Here is a 20,708-nt window from a genome sequence, read left to right on the forward strand (position 1 = left end):
GTTATGTGTCATGTTATGTTTCACCTCCCTAAACACTCAGCCATCGTAGTGCAGAAGCATTAAGCAGATTTGTTTGTTTGTTTATTAGGATTTTACCATCGTTTGGTTACATTCATGACAGAAACGGTAGTTACTCATTACACACGGTTCATCAGTTCACAAGGTTATATTGAACACAGTCTTAGACAATTTAGTGTCTCACTTGCATGTCTTTGGACTGTGGAAAAGGACCTTGGGGATCGAACCCAGGATTTGTGAGGTGACAGTGCTTCCCACTTAGCCACCATGCCGCCCAGTAAGCAGATTTACTTCAAGATAATCATTTTGGTGCACTGGTGGTGCAGCTGTATATTATACTAGCCCACTACAGCTGAGATCCGGGTTCGAATCTCAGTGGTGCTAGTGGTGGACTAGGTGTACACATATATGATTGGCTGTGTCTGAGGGGGGATGACTGGAGCCCCACAATCCAGGGTATTCCTGCCTTGTGCCCAGTGTTACCCCACCCAGACCAGGATAAAGCGGCTGATGAAAACGATAAATTATCTTGTCTTAAAACACTCTTATATAACAAACAAGGTTATACTACAACACTCATCTAAAAAGTTGTCATTTTTAATCTGTGTGTGTTTTAGTGGACAATGTGCTGCTGTCTGAAGATGGAAAAGACACATTCCTGTGTGACTTCGGTCAGTCGGAGCGATCAGACCAGTACGGATTCTGTTCTTTACAGGGTAATCACTTTAGTTACACTAATAACGGTACCAGATCTTTAAAAATCATCGATGAATATTGAATGAAACATGTTGTGTGTGCAGATATGAAAGGGACCGAGACCCACATGGCTCCTGAAGTGGCCAGCAGCGGGAAACTGTGCACCAAGGCGGACGTGTGGAGCAGCTGTTGCATGCTGTTACACATGCTGAATGGCTGCCAGCCGTGGACCCGCTACTACTCACGGCCCCTGTACCTGAAAGTGAGGACGTTGGCTTTGTTTGTTACAGAAAAACGAGATACGAAATGTGCTTGAATCTGCAGCACCAGGGAAAATAATGAATTTTTTAACATATTTAAATATAAAACATCTTTTATAATTTGTTTTAAATGACACAAAATGAAGAAACAACTTGAGTACCGCCGTATAAATGACCCCAGTGTGTCGGCACGGCGTTAAAAACTAATCAATCAATCAATCAATCAATTGTTTGTTACAGGGAACGTTCTAACTTCAGTTTAGTAAGTGTCATGTTTAGACTGTCGTTGCATGTTTCGCTGATGGCGGTGTCTGTGTGGTTGCAGATAGCCGAAGAGCCGCCGCCACTGAGAGAGATACCGCCTCACTGCAGCGCCCGTACTGCTGGTGTCATCAAACGGGGGCTGCAGAAGGACCCGAGCCAAAGAGCCTCAGCTAAGGATCTCAGAATTCAGACGGCCAAAGCACTTAAAGAACGTCAGTATATGCATATTCACACCTCTTATAACATTTCTAATGCATATCCTGTTCCCAAGGCATTATCCCAGGGTTTATATTATTATTATTTATTAGAATTTTAACGTCATGTTTTACACTTTGGTTACATTCATGACAGAAACGGTAATTACTCGTTACACAAGATTCATCAGTTCAAGTTTTTAAGGTCAAACACAGTCATGGACAATTTTGTATCTCACTTGCACATCTTTGTACTGTGGGAGGAAACCGGAGCTCCCGGAGGAAACCCACACAGACACGGGGAGAACATGCAAACTCCACACAGAATGGACCCGGACCACCCCACTTGGGGATCAAACCCAGGACCTACTTGCTGTGAGGCGACAGTGCTACCCACCGTGCCACCCCCAGGGTTTATACAGATATGGACAAAAGTATTGGGACACCTCTTCTAATGATTAAATTCATGTTTTTCAGCCACAACAGTGCCTAACAAGTGTAAAAAATCATATGCTTCCAACTGTGCAGCAACACTTTAGGGAAGGCCCTTTCCTGTCCAACATGACTGCACCCCTGTGCATAAAGCAAGCTCTATACAGACATGAAGAAAAGCTTACTTTAAAGAAGGTGAAACACGTGTCTGAGGGACGTGTGTTAGATACGACCCTCCCTGGTCAAATGTGAAAGGTCTGCAGCAGCAGAGGCAGAAATACAGTCAGGGAATTGGATACGACCAGATTGGGAAATAAAACGCGAGGAAAATGCATAAAACATACATTAAAACACATAAATCGAGGGCGCCCAGGTAGCACAGCGGGATAATCCGTTAGCACAACAGTGCAGAGATTCTGAACTCCCAGGTTTGAATCTCAGCTCTGCTATTGGTCTGCTTGGGGTTATCAAGGCTGTGTAAGGACCTTGTTTGCCCAGGGCGCCTGTACAGAAAGTGGAGGAGCGCAGAAATTGGGGCGTGGCTCTCCGTACGCGAAGCCGACCTCATGCACAAGTCCAACGAAGTATGGGCAAATAAGAAGAGATTAGTAGACACATGTCTGAGGAAGTGTGTGTCAGGCAAATATACACCCTCCTTGTACAGCGTCTGGGTCCCCAGCAGCGTATTGGCTACGCTAAAGAGGGGTAAAATGCATAAAAAGATAATCAACAAAAACATAAATCAAGTTTACAGTAAGGAAATGTTCAGTAGTGGAAACGAATATAATCGTATAATTAGTTATATAATATAATGTTCTGTACTGTGATGCTCTGTCATTCATGGACCGTTCTGTGTTTGTTTACAGTGGGAGGTCTCTGCAGCCCCGCACGGGGAGGAACCTATCAGAAACCAGCTGGAAAGCCAGAGAGATCAGAGCCCACCCTCTTCTCCCAAAGCTCTGTGCAGCAGTGGATGGGCCCAGGGCTGGAACAGAGAGAGGGGGCTGGACTGCCAGCTGTGGTCAAGCACAAGGGAAACGTAGAAGAGGTGGATACTGAGAAAGATAAGGAAGAAGAGATCATGAAGCGAAACAAGAGTCCTTCATCCTCAGCGCTCTACATCCACCCACCGCTTCCTGACCTGCACAAACCCACTGAGCAGGAGCTCCGCAAGCTCGAGAGAGGTCAGTCAGCTAATAATATAGCGAGCTAATCTATCGTCTATACTTTATATGACTCAAAGTATGTGGACACTATAAGCTTGTTGGAGATCATATCCCAAAAACGAGGGGTTAAAGTGAAGTTACAGCCATTATAGCCTATACTATGTGTCTGTGGATAATCATGACCATAACTTGGCCTTCTAACTCAACATCAATCATCTCAAAGCTGTTCGGTGGGGTTGAGTTTAGGACCAGAAGGTCCTCCACACGAGTCTTGGAAAACCATGTCCTTATGGACCTCACACTGTCATACTGTCATACATGCTGCCACAAGACACAGAGGAAGAATGCAGAATGCTTTTATCATACTGTTATCCAAAAATATTTTAACCACTGGCCATGAGCCAATCGAGTGATCTCTGTCAGATTATTAAACCCTTTGTGGTCAAGAAAGCCTCAGTTGATGTTCCAGTTCATTCCTGGTCACTGGGGTTTCTCTGAGCTTTTCTTTAAGTCTTTTTAGAGCTTGCTTTGTCCACAAGGGACAGTCATGCTAGAACAGGAAAGTGCCTTCCCTAAACTGTTGCTGCAAAGTTGGAAGTGTATAGTTTCCTTCATATAATTGATTTATTACACCTGTCAGCAATTGCTGTGGCTGAAACACATACATTTAATATTAAGAAGGGGTGTCCCAATACTTATATTTTAGTGATTCGAAACGACCTAACAAATGTTTGTTCCTCATTTCTTCATTTCTTTCTATTTATCCATCCAGATTTCTTCCTGAGCAGTTTGTCTCAGCCTCATTCAGTTGAACTGCAGGAGCAGCTTCTGTCCTGCCTGGGCAGTGATTGTCCGTCCACCAGAGAGCCAGCCGACAAGAAGGTAAACACACACACTTACATACGTGTTAGGGCGCATTCACATAAGAAGCGTTTTGTGAGCGGTGCGGTGAAACATCATCGAAGTGAATGATGTGAGCGAATCTGCATTTGTGTAAAATACGCGTCAAATCCAGTCTGAAAGCTCCACATCTGTATCTGCGTTTATCTGGATTTTCCTCCTGTTTCACTTTTAAACTTGTTTTACAGCTCGAGGTTCTGAGAAATTGTGAGAATCAGCTTTTCAGAGAGTCTAAAATGCTTATCGTGAAAAATAAAGCTTAACGTGGTTTAATGTACTAATAGATCAACACAGAAATACTAAACTTCTCTAAATTATTACTGATCATTAGTTCTCTACACTAATGAAATTCCTAGCTCATTGTTTTAGTACAGTAAGACACGTTAAGCTTTGTTCGTACAGCCTGAGTCGATTTTATCGCGTCATATCAAACAGTTCGTCTCATTCGAGGCGCTTTGAAAAGGTCAGTGGCAAACTGGGTCTAAGTTCAATCAGGTGAACTTTGAGTGCCGTGACAAGCGCAAAAATCCCAAGCCCAGCGCGGTAAAGTGCCACACTCCATAGGAAACAACAGCACAGCCGGCGCGAAACACACGTTAGTATTACACCAGGTTAATGCAGGGGATAAAGAAAATCACATGCTGCCCTGAGCTGATAGGGATCTCACAGTTGCTCTGATTGAAGTGTTTTGCTTGGTCTGTTTGTTTTGTTGTTTTGTTGCAGTTGCTAAAAAAAATCCATGTAGGAGGCCTGAACTCATATCCGATCAGTTGCTCATTTCTCATTTCTTTTAGTTTTCATGCTTCTGCATTCGTCAGCGTTTTTCTGTTTTACACTTTGCGCTTTGAAACGAACGGCTTCCGCATTTGCTCTCGGCCTGGAAAGTCCACACTTCCCCAATCCCTAAAAATCTTTGTCCCCTCACACCACAAACAAAGTTTTTGACAGTGGCTGCATACATGTTGATCAAAACTTAATACATTTATTCGCTAGGGTTTAAAAAATGTAAACATAAACACCACAATCATATTTGCTTGATGAGGAAGTGTTTATTTTGTATTTTTTTCTGGAATTTCCCCCCTTTATCTCTCAATCAAGTCATTTTTTAATTCCCGTTTGTGAATCCGGGGCTGCTTGCGGAACCTCTGATCTGGTCAAGAAAAGCCGAGTCACCACACACCCCCTCACACATGACCTCCTTCCACCTGCGCCTGGATCTGGACCAGTCCCAGAAATCACATATCACAGTGGGCAGTGAGAGGAGACCCCATCCAAACCTCCTCTTTAAAACCAGTTGTGTTTGTGAGGATGCCCGGTCAGGACGATGGCTCTGCTGAGACACTCCGCAGTGGTGCGCCTGTGTGTTAGACCACGGTGCCGCCCTCTTTTTTGTGTATTTTTTTTCGGTGCATTGTGAGGTTTTATTTTATTAACACATTTAACCATAAGCATAACAGTCTCACTCACCACCTCTCCTTTTTCCCCCAGGACTCGGGTCGGTGGTCGGTTGGCTTTGGAGACGACCTCAGCTCGGGCGTGTTCTCTTACAACAGCCAATCAGAACAGAGCTTCAGCATGGACTGGCTGGTACCCGCCCACCAGCCCACACCTCGCTGCTTTGAGGGTAAGTGAGAGGTGACATATCTAACAGTATGGTTGAGAGTATATAATATAATATATACTCTACATATTATATTTTATATTATTATTATATTATTATACATTATTATATTTAATGTCACAGTATGGGGAGTATATAATAAATACTCCGATACAGATTACACCGATCAGCACAGGACCCCCAAAGGACCACCACAGAGCAGGTATTATTTAGGTGGTGGATCAGACACAGCAGCGCTGCTGGAGTTTTTAAATACCGTGTCCACTCACTGTCCACTCTATTAGACACTCCTACCTAGTCGGTCCACCTTGTAGATGTAAAGTCAGAGACGATCGCTCATCTATTGCTGCTGTTTGAGTCACTCATCTTCTAGACCTTCATCAGTGGTCACAGGACGCTGCCCACGGGGCACTGTTGGCTAGATATTTTTGGTTGGTGGACTATTCTCAGTCCAGCAGTGACAGTGAGGTGTTTAAAAACTCCAGCAGCGCTGCTGTGTCTGATCCACTCATACCAGCACAACACACACTAACACACCACCACCATGTCAGTGTCACTGCAGAGCTGAGGATGATCCACCACCTAAATAATACCTGCTCTGTGGTGGTCCTGTGGGGGTCCTGACCATTGAAGAACAGGGTGAAAGGGGGCTAACAAAGCATGCAGAGAAACAGATGGACTACAGTCAGTAATTGTAGAACGATAAAGTGCTTCTGTGTGATAAGTGGAGCTGATAAAATGGCAATGAGTGTAGAAACAAGGAGGTGGTTTTAATGTTATGGCTGTGTGTCAAAACCCAACACTGGCAGGTGATAAGAAGTGGCCACAGGTTGGACATGTGTCAGAGGGGGCGTGTGGTGATCCAGCTCTTCTTGATCAGATTTACTGTCAGGAATTAGATTGGGAGACAAATGGAGGAAAAATAAATACACCCAGTACAAAATACTGGTCAGCAATTGAAAAATAAGCCAAATGTTCTGTCTGTCTGTGCAGGTGTGGACGTTTGCATCAGGGACTTCAACGGCCGGTGTTTCCGTATCCGTGAAACGCCCCGAGTAAATGTGGGACACATCGCCAGAGGAATCAGCGATCAGGTAAGGACTGTTACGAATACTGTTACGAATCCGGGCGCGTGCCGTCTGATTAGACGTTAACGATTTGTGTTTATATCCGACAGATCTCGGAAAGTGTGTTCAGTCTGCAGAGCGAGGACGGTTCTCTGGTGTCCCACGATATACAAGTACAGGAAACTGGCCTCTTCCTGCGCTGTGTTCAGGCCCCTGACTGCACCCACACCCCTCTGCACAGACACGGCTCCTGCTGCAAAACACCCTGGAGCTGGAGAATTAAAGACGGGGTGCTGGAGACCAGGGTCTGACGTCGTTACACATTCCTTGTTTGCACTATTTTTAAAGCTGCTTTTATTTACTATGTGCCAGTGTATTTTAATCTGCTTTTACAAGACAGATGTTTTTTATGCTTTTATGGTGTTTTATTGATGACAGGTTGTGTGTTCTCATTTCTATTTCCTGTACACACAAGTGCCATGTGTTTTGCCATGTATTTGCAGTTGCATGACCATGTCAGATACATTTTTCTCTTGCCACCAGCATGTCTGTCTGCAGCTGTATCATTGTACCAATAAAAGCAGTGATTTTACCACGCCAAGCATTTATTCATTCTTTGAAGTGTATATTTTTTATCTGGGTTTTTTAGGGGGGGAAGGGGGGCTAGTGACCAGGGCTTGGAGTCTATTTGGGACACACTGGGCAAGGTGGATATACATCTGAGTCTGGGCAGTGGGCTGTTTTGGGCTGGGCAGGTATGTGGATATAATATACTTTATCTAGTTCAGGTGTTATAGCCACACACATTGCTAACAGGTGTATAAAATCCATTATATAAATGAAAGATGCTTTCAACTAGGTTTGTAGGCTTTTAAACACATTGCCACTGTGCCACCCAACAGCAGAATCTAGATTTGAATCGATCTGGTTTGGTAATAAATCTTTGTCCACTTATGTGAAATCCATAAAAACATTTTATTATTTCTTATGACAACTTACAAAAACAAATGGGCTTACAAACAGAAAACGGATCTGAAGCGCCGACGTAGTTAATTAAATGCATCCAATTACACAATAATGATCTTATCAAAGCCATTTCATAGTAGAAAGACCAAGGCACTGTTAACATAAGAAAGAATCATAAAAAAACGACTCCCGAACGACCCGAATATTTATAGAAACGATCAAAAATAAAACGAAAAGTCTGTAAAAGAGTGATTGCAAGTATGAGTTGTGGTTTTCATTAACCAATGTAAAATACAGTACTGTGAAGACCAGGTCAATATCAGTCTATAAACATGAGTGCAAGTGTGTGTGTTTAAAACGAGACAGTCATTTCTCGCCACGTCAGAGGAGCTTGCAGCAAACTGGAACGTTCACATTCGAGCAGGAACTATACGTACGGTTCGTCATAACAAAAACTGAACCGAATAAAGTTGATTGTCACTCAGTCTGGGCTCCCGTCGCACCCACGACAGGTAAATACAGCTGGTGTAGCAGACCTAGGACTCCAGGATTAAATGGAGGATCCCTGCCTGAGTTTATAGTTCCGTAGACTTTCTCTTGTTCTCAGCCAAAAGCTGCAAACTCCCGCAGTGGCTCTGGGTTTAACTTTAACACTAAAGTCGCGATGGTGTTCACCCACCCAAGTGGATGTGAATGATGAGATAGAAGGGAGGATACGGTCGGTGCACGGAAGAAGAAGAGAGAAAGACCGAGGGAGACGGTGGAGTACCTTCAGAGCCTACCAATCCCTACTCTAGATATGTACAGTATATGGATAAAAGTATTAGGACACCCATTTTAAGTATTAAATCCATTTGTTTCAGCCACAGCAGCTGCTAAAAGGTGTAATAAATAAATAACAAAGGACATTACATGCTTCCAAATTTGGGGAAGGCCCTTTTACTGTTCCAGCATTATGCACAAAACAAAGTCTATAAAGACATGAAGAAAAGCTGAACTGAGCCCTGACCTTCCCTAAACTGAACAGCTTTGGAATTAACTGGAACATCAACTGTGCAGCCATACAAATGCTTTTTGGACTAAATGGGCACAAATTCCCACAGACAGCCTTCTCAGAATAGAGTCAGCTGTTATAGCTGTGATAAAGGTCACTATTACAATACCATGGGATGTCCAACAAGCTCAAAGTCAGGTCTCCAAATACATTTGTCCATACAGTGTATATATATTTATATAAACGTCTGAGGTAAAATATTAACGGCACGCCTTTAAAGCACTTCCAAACCCTTCACAGGTAAATGATTCACCTCTGAGTGTGTGCGACTCCTATGTGCATCTTCATGAATCCACGTCAGGTGGACCGCCATTCAAGTAGGCATGCAAATCTAACATAAACATTATAGAAAGAAAGGCGTGAAAATAAATACGTTTAAATAAGGCGCCCTGCTTTCCCTCTCACGCCCCTCTCACGCCCCTCGCTCCACCTCTCCCACCCTCCTTATAGTGCACGTTACTAAATATATTGACGAGAAAAGAGAAGAGGCTCAACAGTCACGTAGCATAGTGATGAATTGTTATGGCTCTCTGTTCAGCGTCCGATCTTGATCAAATCTCTCGCTCATCGTCGGTCTCCGCCCCTCGCTGCCTCTCGCTGCACCTCGCCTTCACTTTATAAGCTCCGTCCATCCCGCTCTCTGCCGACCTCTCTTCCTCGTCTCTTCCTCGCTCTCGCGTTTGGGTAAACTCTTCACATCTTGCGTATGACCAGCACGGCGGTAAGAATTCCAGCCAGAAAGACGCCAACCGTCTGCCAGGTCGGGGGGCCGAAGTATGAGCAGATGCCCTCCTGAAGGATGCAGACGATCATACCAAAATGTCACTAAGAATTCAAGTTCAAGCAGCATATAAGACAAGAATTATTTTCATTCATTCAACTGTAAAGGAAAAGCTGAGCTCAGCAGCAAAAATGACCAGACTCAAAAGGTTGACGGTTCAATCCCCACCGCAAGAAGGTCCTGGGTTCGGTCCCCAGACGGGGCGGTCCGGGTCCTCTCAGTGCGGAGCTCCGGTTTCCTCCCACAGTCCAAAAACATGCAGTCAGGTTAATTGAAGACACTGAATTGTCCTATAGGTGAATGGGTGTGTGTGTGTGTGTGTGTGTGTCTGCCCTGCGATGGACTGGCGCCAACGTCCAGGGTGCTACTGTGTGCCTTGCACCCATTGAAAAGCTGGGATAGGCTCCAGCACCACCCTAATTGGATAAGCAGTTAAGAAAGTGCATGAGTGAGTATTCTGTGTTCCTATACAGCAGCAATGCACTGAAACGTCTCAATTTAATCCTGAGTATTTGTATCACTCCTTGCACTGGTTCAAAGGTTGGATTAGTATCAGATTTGGCAGATGTGCAGGCTGTCTAGACAAAAACGTTCTGGTTCACACAGTATGACATGTCATAATCCCACATACAAGAAATCTTGTCATGTTCAAAAAGTCACACTAGAAAGAAATAAGACATTTACCCATCCTCCCTGTTCCCTGATCCAGTTAACGACGTGTTCCCGGAGGTAGTCTAGAGTCCAGCTGATGATGGTTTTGATGATGTCTGGAATTTTTGTCAGAACAGCCTGTGAAAGTGATATACAGTTAGAATCTGGGTTACAAATATTCACGAACCGAAAGAAAATACAGTGTGTCTACTTATTTAGATATTTTATGTCGTGTTTACACAGTGGTTATATTTAAGACCGGAAAAGGTAGGTATAATTCTCATATTTCAGTTATTATAATTCTTGTTTACAATAGATTGTCGCTGCTGTGAGTATTTACAACATTCAGTTAGATATGTTTGGCAGGTATAAAATAGTAATGCATCAAGAACCAGGTCTTCATTCACGACAAGTGCTTTATCATGGAATACTACAGGATGGGTGTTCTTGCCTTGATGACGAGCCGACACGCAAAGTAGAAAAGCGCCACCACTCTTCCCCAGTTAAACTTCCCGTCTGAGAAAATCTCCAGAGCCACTTTCACAAACATATCTTTGGTGGGCTGCAGTGATGAGCTGTTTATCATACTGAAACACAAAATGAAGGACGAGAGAGAGAGAGAGAGAGAGAGAGAGAGAGAGAGAGAGAGAGAGAGAGAGAGAGAGAGAAACCTGACAGTTCAGTCTCTGACATTTGCTTCACTTCTATTTACACTCTAGCATATTCACTCAGACACACACAGACAGACACACAGGCAGACAGTCAAAAAGACAGACACACACAGACAGACACAAAGACAGACAGACACACATACAGACACAGACAGACAGACAGACAGACATACACACAGACAGGCACACACACAGACAGGCGCACACACACACACACACACACACACACACAGGCAGACAGGCAGACACACAGACAGGCAGACACACACACACACACACACACACACAGGCAGAGACAGACAGACACACTTACACTTAGACACACACACACACACACACACACACACACACACACACACAGAGCTTTAAAAGCATGAAACAGCCAATATTTGATTTAGTATGCACCCAAGCCCACCCAAGACTAACTAACTTCATAGTTTACTTTGGTCATGTAGGGACCTAATTTATTTTTTTTAATGGTCTACAGCGCCACCCAGAGGTAAAAATGGCATATCATTGGATTTCTTTAACTAGACTTAAATGATCTCACCAAGACAATAATGTTAAAAGCTATTTCTTAGTATGTCTTAGTTTCTTGGGACCAAACCAACAACAAACAATTAATATTTTTCACTAGTGCACACAGTATTTTTACATATAGGTTAGAAAGGCTGTTTTCCTAAAACCACAGTGTCATAGACCAATATTTTTGAGTTTAACACATCAACCAAAGAGTACAGTAGATACAGCACAAACAAGATTATTTAAATACAGCTTATTTTTACCCAAGTATTTAAACTCAAAGTAAGCTCAACCAAAGGGTTGAACAGACCATTAAAGTGTTAATTAAAATCCAGTACGGACAATTCCCTTTGAAAGCTACATAGATTATAAGAAGTATAAGCAGCAGTTTCTTCACCTCTGCAGTTCTACATTGTTGTCCAGCTCGTCTCCAATCTGCTGCAGACACAGAGCGAGTTTCTTATGGCTTGGGTCGAGCTCTTTTCCATCCAGGTCGCTCCTCGATAAAACGGTGTTGCTGTCACCATGCCTCCGAACCCGCTCGTAGATGAAGCTACGGGTCAAAGACAAAAAAGAATCAGGGTGAATCACCGTACGGGTTAAAAACATCAAAGAAAGAGGAGAGAGTTTGGACACTCACTCTTTAAGTAGCTCAGCTCCCACTTCTAGAATATGGTCATTCATTGAGCCTGTAAAAGAGAAATACAAGTTAGATTTCAGGTTTTGTTGCTTACATGCTTTAGCCAAAGAAGTGTGGAACGATTGTGGAATTTGGATCTAGATTAATAAAAGCTGCATTACATGATCACAAAATAAAATCTGCCCCATCAGTCGTGGACCACAATGCAGTGGCATTTACAAAAAATAAAAAAATAAAACCTCTTACAATTTTAAAGCATAACAATAATAATGACAATTATTAACAACAATTAATTGTTACTGTATTACTATTTCTAAAACAACGAACAAAAACACCACATTAAACACAATAAAACATTTATTGATAAAAGAAATGGGGTAAAGTTCTGATGTAAAGGCACGGCAAGTTTATTTCTATAGCACCTTTCATACACAGTGGCAATTTAAAGTGTTTCACATCAGGAAAAATTAAAAGCATTTAAACATTCCTGAGATCTAGAGGGGCGGCATGGTGGCTCAGTGGGTAGCACTGTCACCTCAAGCAAGAAGATCCTGGGTCTGTGTGGGTTTCCTCCGGGAGCTCCGGCTTCCTCCCACAGTCCAAAGTGCAAGTGAGGTGAACTGGAGATACAAAATTGTCCATGACTGTGTTTGATATTAAACTTGTGAACTGATTAATCTTGTGTAACCAGTAACTACCGTTCCTGTCATGAATGTAACCAAAGTGTGTAAAACATGATGTTAAAATCCTAATAAATAAATACTGAGATCTAGAACCTGAGAAAGGCTTTTCACAAATATAGATGCGATTAAAAGAACATGAAATTAAAACCAGAAGGATAAAACGCTTCACATAAAGAATAAACACTAAAAGAAAATGTAAAGCAAATGATCCTATAAACAGTAAGTGCAGTAAGATTTGGTGAAACATGAAATGATTTATGAATGAAATAAAGATAGCTTATTGAGGCTAAAGTGCAGTCATAATAGAGCGCAAAATTTAGAGCTCAATTATAGGCACAAGAAATAAACATAGTAAAAATAAACAACTAAATAAATTATTATTATTATTATATGACACAAACTGGCAGGTGAAACGTGTGTTTACAGAGTGAAAGACAGTTAAAAGTAAATTATATTTATTATATTCGGGTCAGTATAATATACGACAAATATTAATGTCAGAAGGAGACCCAGTTTTATGTTATTTAATAATATTAAGTTTTACTGAATGTTGTTGTGGGCAGCACGGTGGCTCAGTGGGTAGCACTGTCGCCTCACAGCAAGAAGGTCCTGGGTTCGATCCCCAGGCAGGGCAGTCCAGGTCTTTTCTGTGTGGGGTTTGCATGTTCTCCCCATGTCTGCGTGGGTTTCCTCCCACAGTCCAAAAACATGCAGTCAGGTTAAATGGAGACACTGAATTGCCCTATAAGTGTGTGTGTGTGTGTGTGTGTGTCTGCCCTGCGATGGACTGGCGCCCCGTGTTACTGTGTGCCTTGCGCCCATTGAAAAGCTGGAATAGGCTCCAGTACCCCCCGCGACCCTGATTGGATAAGCGGATAAGAAAATGAGTGAGTGAATGTTGCTGTCAGCTGGTGTGCGGAACACTGTGATCTCACTCTAATTGCTGTCAAAGCGAAGCGATTTTACTAATTTAAACACCAAATTCCTAATAAAATCTCTTAACAACTGTTTAAGTTAATGTAAACTGTACAAAAACACAATAATAACGCTGGTATTACGGCGTTTATTATGTTTATTAGTGAAGGTGTCAGGTGATAAACAAAGTCACTGAGACACTGTGATCATGACGTCATTCCTCTCACCAGAAAAACATCATCATTCTGAGCTCAGAGAAACTAGAAACCATAATAAATATGAGCTCAGTACAGCAGTCAGTGTGTCTGGGTGAGATTAGTGAAGTTAAATCAGTAGGTTATCTGGTTCTGTATGAACTGATCACTCACATGAGGATGAAAATATGTCCGGGCATGTCGACACTGGCGCTGTGGCTATGCTAAGCTAATCACCGGCTAACTGATGTTAGTTTTAGAAACTCCTGTTTAACACAGCCGCTGCTCGTACATGTCCCGGGTTAATGATATGTTAGAAATGTTACTCACTCTTTCAACATGTCTTATTACATAAGTATTTAAATCAGTACTTACCACAATCTCCGTCTCCCGACGACGCTGCCATGTTAGCGTGCTAAAATTATCTCAATCTTACTTCCGCCTTGCGTGACGTAATTATTACGGGCTGGACTCTGAGACTTACTAACAACACACACTACTTATTATATTCCCCTATACCCTTCATCCTGTACCCTTCATCCTGTACCCTTCATCATGTACCCTACATACTGTACCCCACTCTCTATCCCCTATACCCTTCATCCTATACCCTTCATACTGTACCCTACATACTGTACCCTTCATACTGTGCCCTTCATCCTGTACCCTACATACTGTACCCTTCATCCTATACCCTTCATCCTATACCCTTCATCCTGTACCCTTCATCATGTACCCTACATACTGTACCCCACTCTCTATCCCCTATACCCTTCATCCTATACCCTTCATACTGTACCCTACATACTGTACCCTTCATACTGTGCCCTTCATCCTGTACCCTACATACTGTACCCTTCATCCTATACCCTTCATCCTATACCCTTCATCCTGTACCCTTCATCCTGTACCCTTCATCCTGTACCCTTCATCATGTACCCTACATACTGTACCCCACTCTCTATCCCCTATACCCTTCATCCTATACCCTTCATACTGTACCCTACATACTGTACCCTTCATCATGTACCCTACATACTGTACCCCACTCTCTATCCCCTATACCCTTCATCCTATACCCTTCATACTGTACCCTTCATCATGTACCCTACATACTGTACCCTTCATACTGTACCCTTCATCCTGTACCCTACATACTGTACCCTTCATCATGTACCCTACATACTGTACCCTTCATACTGTACCCTTCATCCTGTACCCTACATACTGTACCCTTCATCATGTACCCTACATACTGTACCCCACTCTCTATCCCCTATACCCTTCATCCTGTACCCTTCATCCTGTACCCTTCATCATGTACCCTACATACTGTACCCTTCATACTGTACCCTTCATCCTGTACCCTACATACTGTACCCTTCATCCTATACCCTTCATCCTGTACCCTTCATCCTGTACCCTTCATCATGTACCCTACATACTGTACCCCACTCTCTATCCCCTATACCCTTCATCCTATACCCTTCATACTGTACCCTACATACTGTACCCTTCATACTGTACCCTTCATCCTGTACCCTACATACTGTACCCTACATCCTGTACCCTTCATCCTATACCCTTCATCCTGTACCCTTCATCCTGTACCATTCATCCTGTACCCTACATACTGTACCCTACTCTCTATCCCCTATACCCTTCATCCTATACCCTACATCCTGTACCCTACATACTGTACCCTACATACTGTACCCCACTCTCTATCCCCTATACCCTTCATCCTATACCCTTCATCCTATACCCTACATACTGCACCCTACTCTGTATTCCCTATACCCTACCTCTGTACCCTACCTCCTGTACCCCACCTCTGTACCCTACCTCCTGTACCCTACTCTCTATTCCCATATACCCTACCTCCTATACCCCACCTCTGTACCCTACTCTCTATACCCTACCTCCTGTACCCTACTCTCTATTCCTCATACCCCACCTCTGTACTCTACTCTCTATTTCCTATACCCTACCTCTGTACCCTACTCTCTATTCCTCATACCCCACCTCTGTACTCTACTCTCTATTTCCTATACCCTACCTCTGTACCCTACTCTCTATTCCTCATACCCCACCTCTGTACCCTACTCTCTATTCCCTATACCCTACCTCCTGTACCCTACTCTCTATTCCTTATACCCCACCTCTGTACCCTACTCTCTATTCCCTATACCCTACCTCCTGTACCCTACTCTCTATTCCATATACCCTACCTCCTATACCCTACCTCCTGTACCCTACTCTGTATTCAATATACCCTACGTCATATACTCTACACCCTACCTCTGTACCCCATTCTCTATTCCATATAGCCTACCTCCTACCCCCTAGTCTGCATTCCATATACCCTTCTCCCTATACCTCTCCTGTGCCCTACTTTCTATGCCCTACACGCATCTCTCTATACCCTACATCCTGTACCCTACTCTCTATTTAACATACCATTCTCCATATACCCTACATCCTTTACCCTACTCCTATACCTTTCCCCCTATACTCTACATACTGTATTCTCTATTCCCTATACGCTTCGGAAATTGAGAAAAAATATATTCTTTGCTGAAGTAAATATATTCTTTATAAATCTATTTGAATAAATACAAAACAATTATTATTTACCAAATAATAATTTAACGTTCCACAACATTTATAATAATTATTAATACTACTTGTACCACCACCACAACTACAAATAATACTAATACTAATACTACTATACTACTACTACTACTACTTATATATAATAATAATAATAATAATAATAATAATAGACGTACCGCCTAAGCTTTGCGTCACTTCCGCCCAGTCCTCTCTTCCGTCTGTTTTGCGCATGTGTAGTTCTCTTTACGACTCGGCTGGCAAAGATGGCGGACACTCAGGTATGTGGAGCAGGACGGCGTGGTGCCGATAAACTGATTATTTTACTGTAAACTTGAGTTAAATCCGGCCGTTTTCGATGTATAATAATATAGTATGTGTTTATACGTGTATAACGGGTGGTTATTAGGCTGGTAAGTGCGTGAATAACGGGAATAATGAGATCTTGTGCTGCACGCTGTGTGAGCGGAGCGGAAACCGGTCAGGCCTCAATGTGGGAGCCGCCGCCATGAGAGCAGAACATGCTTACAATAACAATAAATCACAATTATCTTTATTTATTCTCTATGTACTGATCTATTCTATTAGATTAGCTCAGCCTTTAGTTTATTAGTAGCCTTGTTCAACTAAACTAAACACTTCATTTATAAACTTTAAAACCTTAAAAACAATCTCCATAACAGATCATACAGGGTGTCTCTAAAGTCTGGACACCCAGGAAATTTTACTAACTATATATTTACTAATACACACACACACACACACACACACACACACACACTGCATCACATGTAGTGGAAACTCATTGAAGATGTTATTTATTGATATTCTATATGCATTTTGCCTGTGTGTCCAGGGACTAGTGGAAGCCTAGTGGGTAGAACTTTGGGCTATCAACTGAAATGTTGAGAGTTCGAATCCCAGCTCTGCCATGCAGCCACTGTTGGGCTTTTAAACAAGGCCCCTAATCCTCTCATCAATTAGTTGTTTAAACACGAATCATAGGCAGACTAGGATCTTGGAATGTGTTGCTGACTGTGTTTTTTTGTTTTTTTTTGCATCAAGTTCAGGGTTTTTTTTCTTAGACAAAAATGTATAGTTCTTATTGACATCTTTCTGGACTTTATGGGCAGTTGTAGCCTAGTGGTTAGGTACTGGATCAGTAATCGAGTTTGCTGGTTCAAGCCCCATCACTGTCAGGTTGCCACTGTTGGGTCCTTGAACAAGGCCGTTAACCCTCAAGTGCAAGTAGTTGAGGGCTCGGGTCAACGGTGGCAACCAGGCAGTTCTGGGGCTTGAACCAGAAACACTTTGGTCTAGTCCAGGCATTGACTGTGGAGTTACCACTGGCCTTATAAATAGTCTAAACAAGAACCATGATGGATTAGTTGACCAAGCTATAGTGGGCCTTGAATTTTGTAACATGACTGCTGCAAATGATGTCTTCTCACGATGGTCTTCCAAGCACTCTCTGCTTTGACGACAATGCCTTATGGCTACACTGATGCAGTCCTCTAACCGTTTACTCAAAACCTCGTAACGGTCATGGCTGTGACGATCTATTTACTGGTTCTTTTTGTTTTTTGTCAGAACGAAAGGTCCTATCAGAAGCAGCCCACCATCTTCCAGAACAAAAAGCGAGTTGTTTTGGCCGGTGAAGGAAGCACCAAAGAAAAGCTCCCACGTTACCACAGGAACGTCGGTTTGGGCTTTAAAACCCCCAGAGAAGTAAGACTGGCTGTGTGCTCGCTCATGTACTTATTACTTTTATTTTGCAAATGATGTATTTTTCTCACGATGGTCTTCTGAGCCACTGAGGCTCTGAGGATAACGCCTTATGGCTTTGCTGATGCAGCTTTCTTAAATTATAGGTTTTTCTTTTTTTTAATAAAGTATTTCATGAAGTTTACTATGGCGTTCTTTCTTTGCAGGCTATTGACGGCACTTACATTGATAAAAAATGCCCCTTTACCGGTGATGTCTCCATCAGAGGCCGCATTCTTTCAGGTAAGTTGTGTTAACGCCGTCCCAGGTTAGGGCTCTTATTTACGCACAGTAATTTAGATTCTGGGTTATATCTGTATCATTACTGGTAAACAAGGTACTTCAACTTTAATTACTCCAGATCAGAATTAATTAGAAGCTAAAAATTCGGTATGCTGATTGTAAACAACATTTGCCACAGGAATGATGTCATGCAATGGCATTTCAGACCTGCATTCCTACTTACTCACAGACTTTGGGTAAAAATAATTTAAGTGGCTTAATTTGAGTATCATTTAAGCATGGTAAAATACAATCATGACGTTGTATACAGGGGGATTCACTCGAAAGAAGCCCCGAATATTCAGTTGTGACCCCCGTTAGGGTGTAGAAACCTGAAACCGGAAAAATACGGTACATATCTTGTATGTGTAATCGATTGCAGTACATGCGATGTTGGCAGTGATCTTCGTTTTGTACCAGACACATTTTGGCGAGGCGCTCCATGTTCCTGAACATGTTCAGTCTGGTTTCTGTACCATCTTATGAAGAACTCTTCGAGAGTACATCACGAACACCATATTTCTTCCTAAATTCACTCCGACATTGCTGAAACGAATTGGTGACCCAATTGGTTCGCGCCATGAAGTCAATACTGTACGCCATCCTGATGAGAAGTCGAGTGACTGAGTGAAGGGGTGCGGGGTATGCACCCGTAAGTTGCAAATGCCGATTAATAGTCGCATCGGCTGTCCGGCGCCTACCTCATCGCTGCGATGCAGGGTCATCCCAGCTTGTTTGATGCTCCATATACAGAGGAGCGCTGCACGTTGTTTCGTTCAGATTGTTTTGTCCTAGCACAAGTTTTTACATTTTCAGCATTTAGCAGATGCTTTTATCCAAAGCGACTTACACAATGAGCAACTGAGGGTTAAGGGCCTTGCTCAGGGACCCAACAGTGGCAACTTGGTGGTGGCGGGGCTTGAACCGGCAACCTTCTGTTTACTAGTCCAGTACCTTAACCACTGAGCTATCACTGGCCCCTATTACAGAATATACGGGACCTCTTTCAAAGGAATCTCTCTGTATAACGCTAGACTATAATTTGCCTAGCCTTAAACTAGGTATGTAACTAGGAAAATGCACAGAGCATCTAGCTCTAAGTGTAGGAAGGTGTGTTTACTGGAAAGCAAATGATGTCTTTTCTCACGATGGTCTTCCAAGTCCGTGTGGCTTTGACGACATTGCCTCAAGGCTTTGCTGATGCTTCCATCATTACAAACTGTCTCACTCATGCTTGCTGTGCAAACTTGGATAAAAATGTTTCGTCACATCTGGTTTGCAGGTGTGGTGACCAAGATGAAGATGCAGAGGACCATCGTCATCAGACGTGACTACCTGCACTACATTCGCAAGTACAACCGTTTTGAGAAGAGACACAAGAACATGTCTGTTCACCTATCTCCCTGCTTCAGGTAAACCACTGATACATGTGCTTCACATTTTAGAGCTAGTAATCTTTTAGAATGCTGTTCTGAACAGCTTATTTTACACTTAGGAACCTAAACAAAGAGAAATATTTGCACATCTGAACTTGAATAGGTTCCAGAGGCTTAGATTATGAGCAGAAGCTACATATGATGTTTATTCTCACGATGGTCTTCCAAGTCTTCGAGACTCTGACGACATCGCCTTATGGCATAACTGATGTAGCTTTTTTTTTTTTTTTTGCATGAATAGCAGGTTCATCTTTAAACTCGTTTCTTAAACATGTTAATTTGCATGACATTTAGATTGTGTAGCTGAGTCATTGTTGGACTGCTACTTTTTTGATGCAGATATCAGGGTTATTAACTGTACCCCAATGTATAATTTTATACCTGTTTCCCCCCCCCCTCTAATCTTCTGCAGGGATGTGACTGTTGGAGACATCGTCACTGTCGGGGAGTGCAGACCTCTCAGCAAGACGGTCAGGTTCAACGTCCTGAAGGTCACCAAAGCAGCCGGAGCCAAGAAGCAGTTCCAAAAGTTCTGAACAATTCTGGGTTTCGCTGCATTGTCATGACTTAAAGAATATTAAATCAGTTCTTTACATCCGAGTTGTCTTGTGCTTTTATTTTCAGTGTTAACGTGGAAACTACTTTTAATCTGTAAATGGTTCAAATTGCACAGATACCAGGCATTTTAGGCTAGAGCAAATGGCATATGATGGTTATTCTCATCCTTGTTTTCCCAGTTCGATCCTCTGACATCGCATAATGGTATACTAAATGAAGCTGTTTTTGAACAAATAGCTGCTGGATGGGCGGTTAGCAACTGTGGTAGTGAAATGACACATTTGTGGATGGCACAGCTAAGCTCAGCCAGTGGCTGGTAGGTGTATCTATTAAAAGCAGCAAAACCAAATATCATTT

The 20,708-nt window shown here is 42.7% G+C and overlaps 3 protein-coding genes and 4 non-coding genes across 8 annotated transcripts in view; 6 read left to right on the forward strand and 1 right to left on the reverse strand.

Moving 5' to 3' along the window:
• Nucleotides 1–7,219, forward strand: part of map3k14a (mitogen-activated protein kinase kinase kinase 14a) — a 29,564-nt gene extending 22,345 nt beyond the window's left edge. For both annotated transcript variants that reach the window (XM_062984773.1, XM_062984774.1), the window contains exons 9-16: nt 636–734; nt 819–976; nt 1,300–1,450; nt 2,731–3,048; nt 3,803–3,912; nt 5,419–5,554; nt 6,545–6,645; nt 6,729–7,219. In XM_062984773.1, coding sequence (XP_062840843.1) covers nt 636–734; nt 819–976; nt 1,300–1,450; nt 2,731–3,048; nt 3,803–3,912; nt 5,419–5,554; nt 6,545–6,645; nt 6,729–6,929 — 1,274 coding nt within the window. In that variant the 3' untranslated portion in view covers nt 6,930–7,219. The remainder of the gene's footprint in view (nt 1–635; nt 735–818; nt 977–1,299; nt 1,451–2,730; nt 3,049–3,802; nt 3,913–5,418; nt 5,555–6,544; nt 6,646–6,728) is intronic.
• A 350-nt stretch (nt 7,220–7,569) lies between these two features.
• On the reverse strand, nt 7,570–14,131 carry baxa (BCL2 associated X, apoptosis regulator a). The gene is made up of 6 exons (XM_063018481.1): nt 14,071–14,131; nt 11,904–11,952; nt 11,661–11,816; nt 10,522–10,657; nt 10,104–10,208; nt 7,570–9,430 (listed from the first exon to the last, which is right to left on the reverse strand). The coding sequence occupies exons 1-6, from the start codon at nt 14,099–14,101 to the stop codon at nt 9,332–9,334; spliced, it is 576 nt and encodes a 191-aa protein (XP_062874551.1). The 5' UTR covers nt 14,102–14,131; the 3' UTR covers nt 7,570–9,331.
• Nucleotides 14,132–16,521: 2,390 nt separating this feature from the next.
• rps11 (ribosomal protein S11) lies at nt 16,522–20,388 on the forward strand. The gene is made up of 5 exons (XM_063019085.1): nt 16,522–16,592; nt 17,902–18,039; nt 18,243–18,318; nt 19,640–19,769; nt 20,206–20,388. The coding sequence occupies exons 1-5, from the start codon at nt 16,578–16,580 to the stop codon at nt 20,327–20,329; spliced, it is 483 nt and encodes a 160-aa protein (XP_062875155.1). The 5' UTR covers nt 16,522–16,577; the 3' UTR covers nt 20,330–20,388.
• On the forward strand, nt 17,743–17,825 carry LOC134300434 (small nucleolar RNA SNORD35). Its single transcript, XR_010007356.1, has one exon. It is a non-coding gene; the product is annotated as a small nucleolar RNA SNORD35 (small nucleolar RNA).
• LOC134300432 (small nucleolar RNA SNORD35) lies at nt 18,085–18,170 on the forward strand. The gene has a single exon (XR_010007354.1). It is a non-coding gene; the product is annotated as a small nucleolar RNA SNORD35 (small nucleolar RNA).
• On the forward strand, nt 19,483–19,567 carry LOC134300431 (small nucleolar RNA SNORD35). The gene has a single exon (XR_010007353.1). It is a non-coding gene; the product is annotated as a small nucleolar RNA SNORD35 (small nucleolar RNA).
• On the forward strand, nt 19,927–20,011 carry LOC134300433 (small nucleolar RNA SNORD35). Its single transcript, XR_010007355.1, has one exon. It is a non-coding gene; the product is annotated as a small nucleolar RNA SNORD35 (small nucleolar RNA).
• Nucleotides 20,389–20,708: the final 320 nt, after the last annotated feature.

Source organism: Trichomycterus rosablanca, chromosome 22 (assembly GCF_030014385.1).
Source record: "Trichomycterus rosablanca isolate fTriRos1 chromosome 22, fTriRos1.hap1, whole genome shotgun sequence".
Taxonomy (NCBI): domain Eukaryota; kingdom Metazoa; phylum Chordata; class Actinopteri; order Siluriformes; family Trichomycteridae; genus Trichomycterus; species Trichomycterus rosablanca.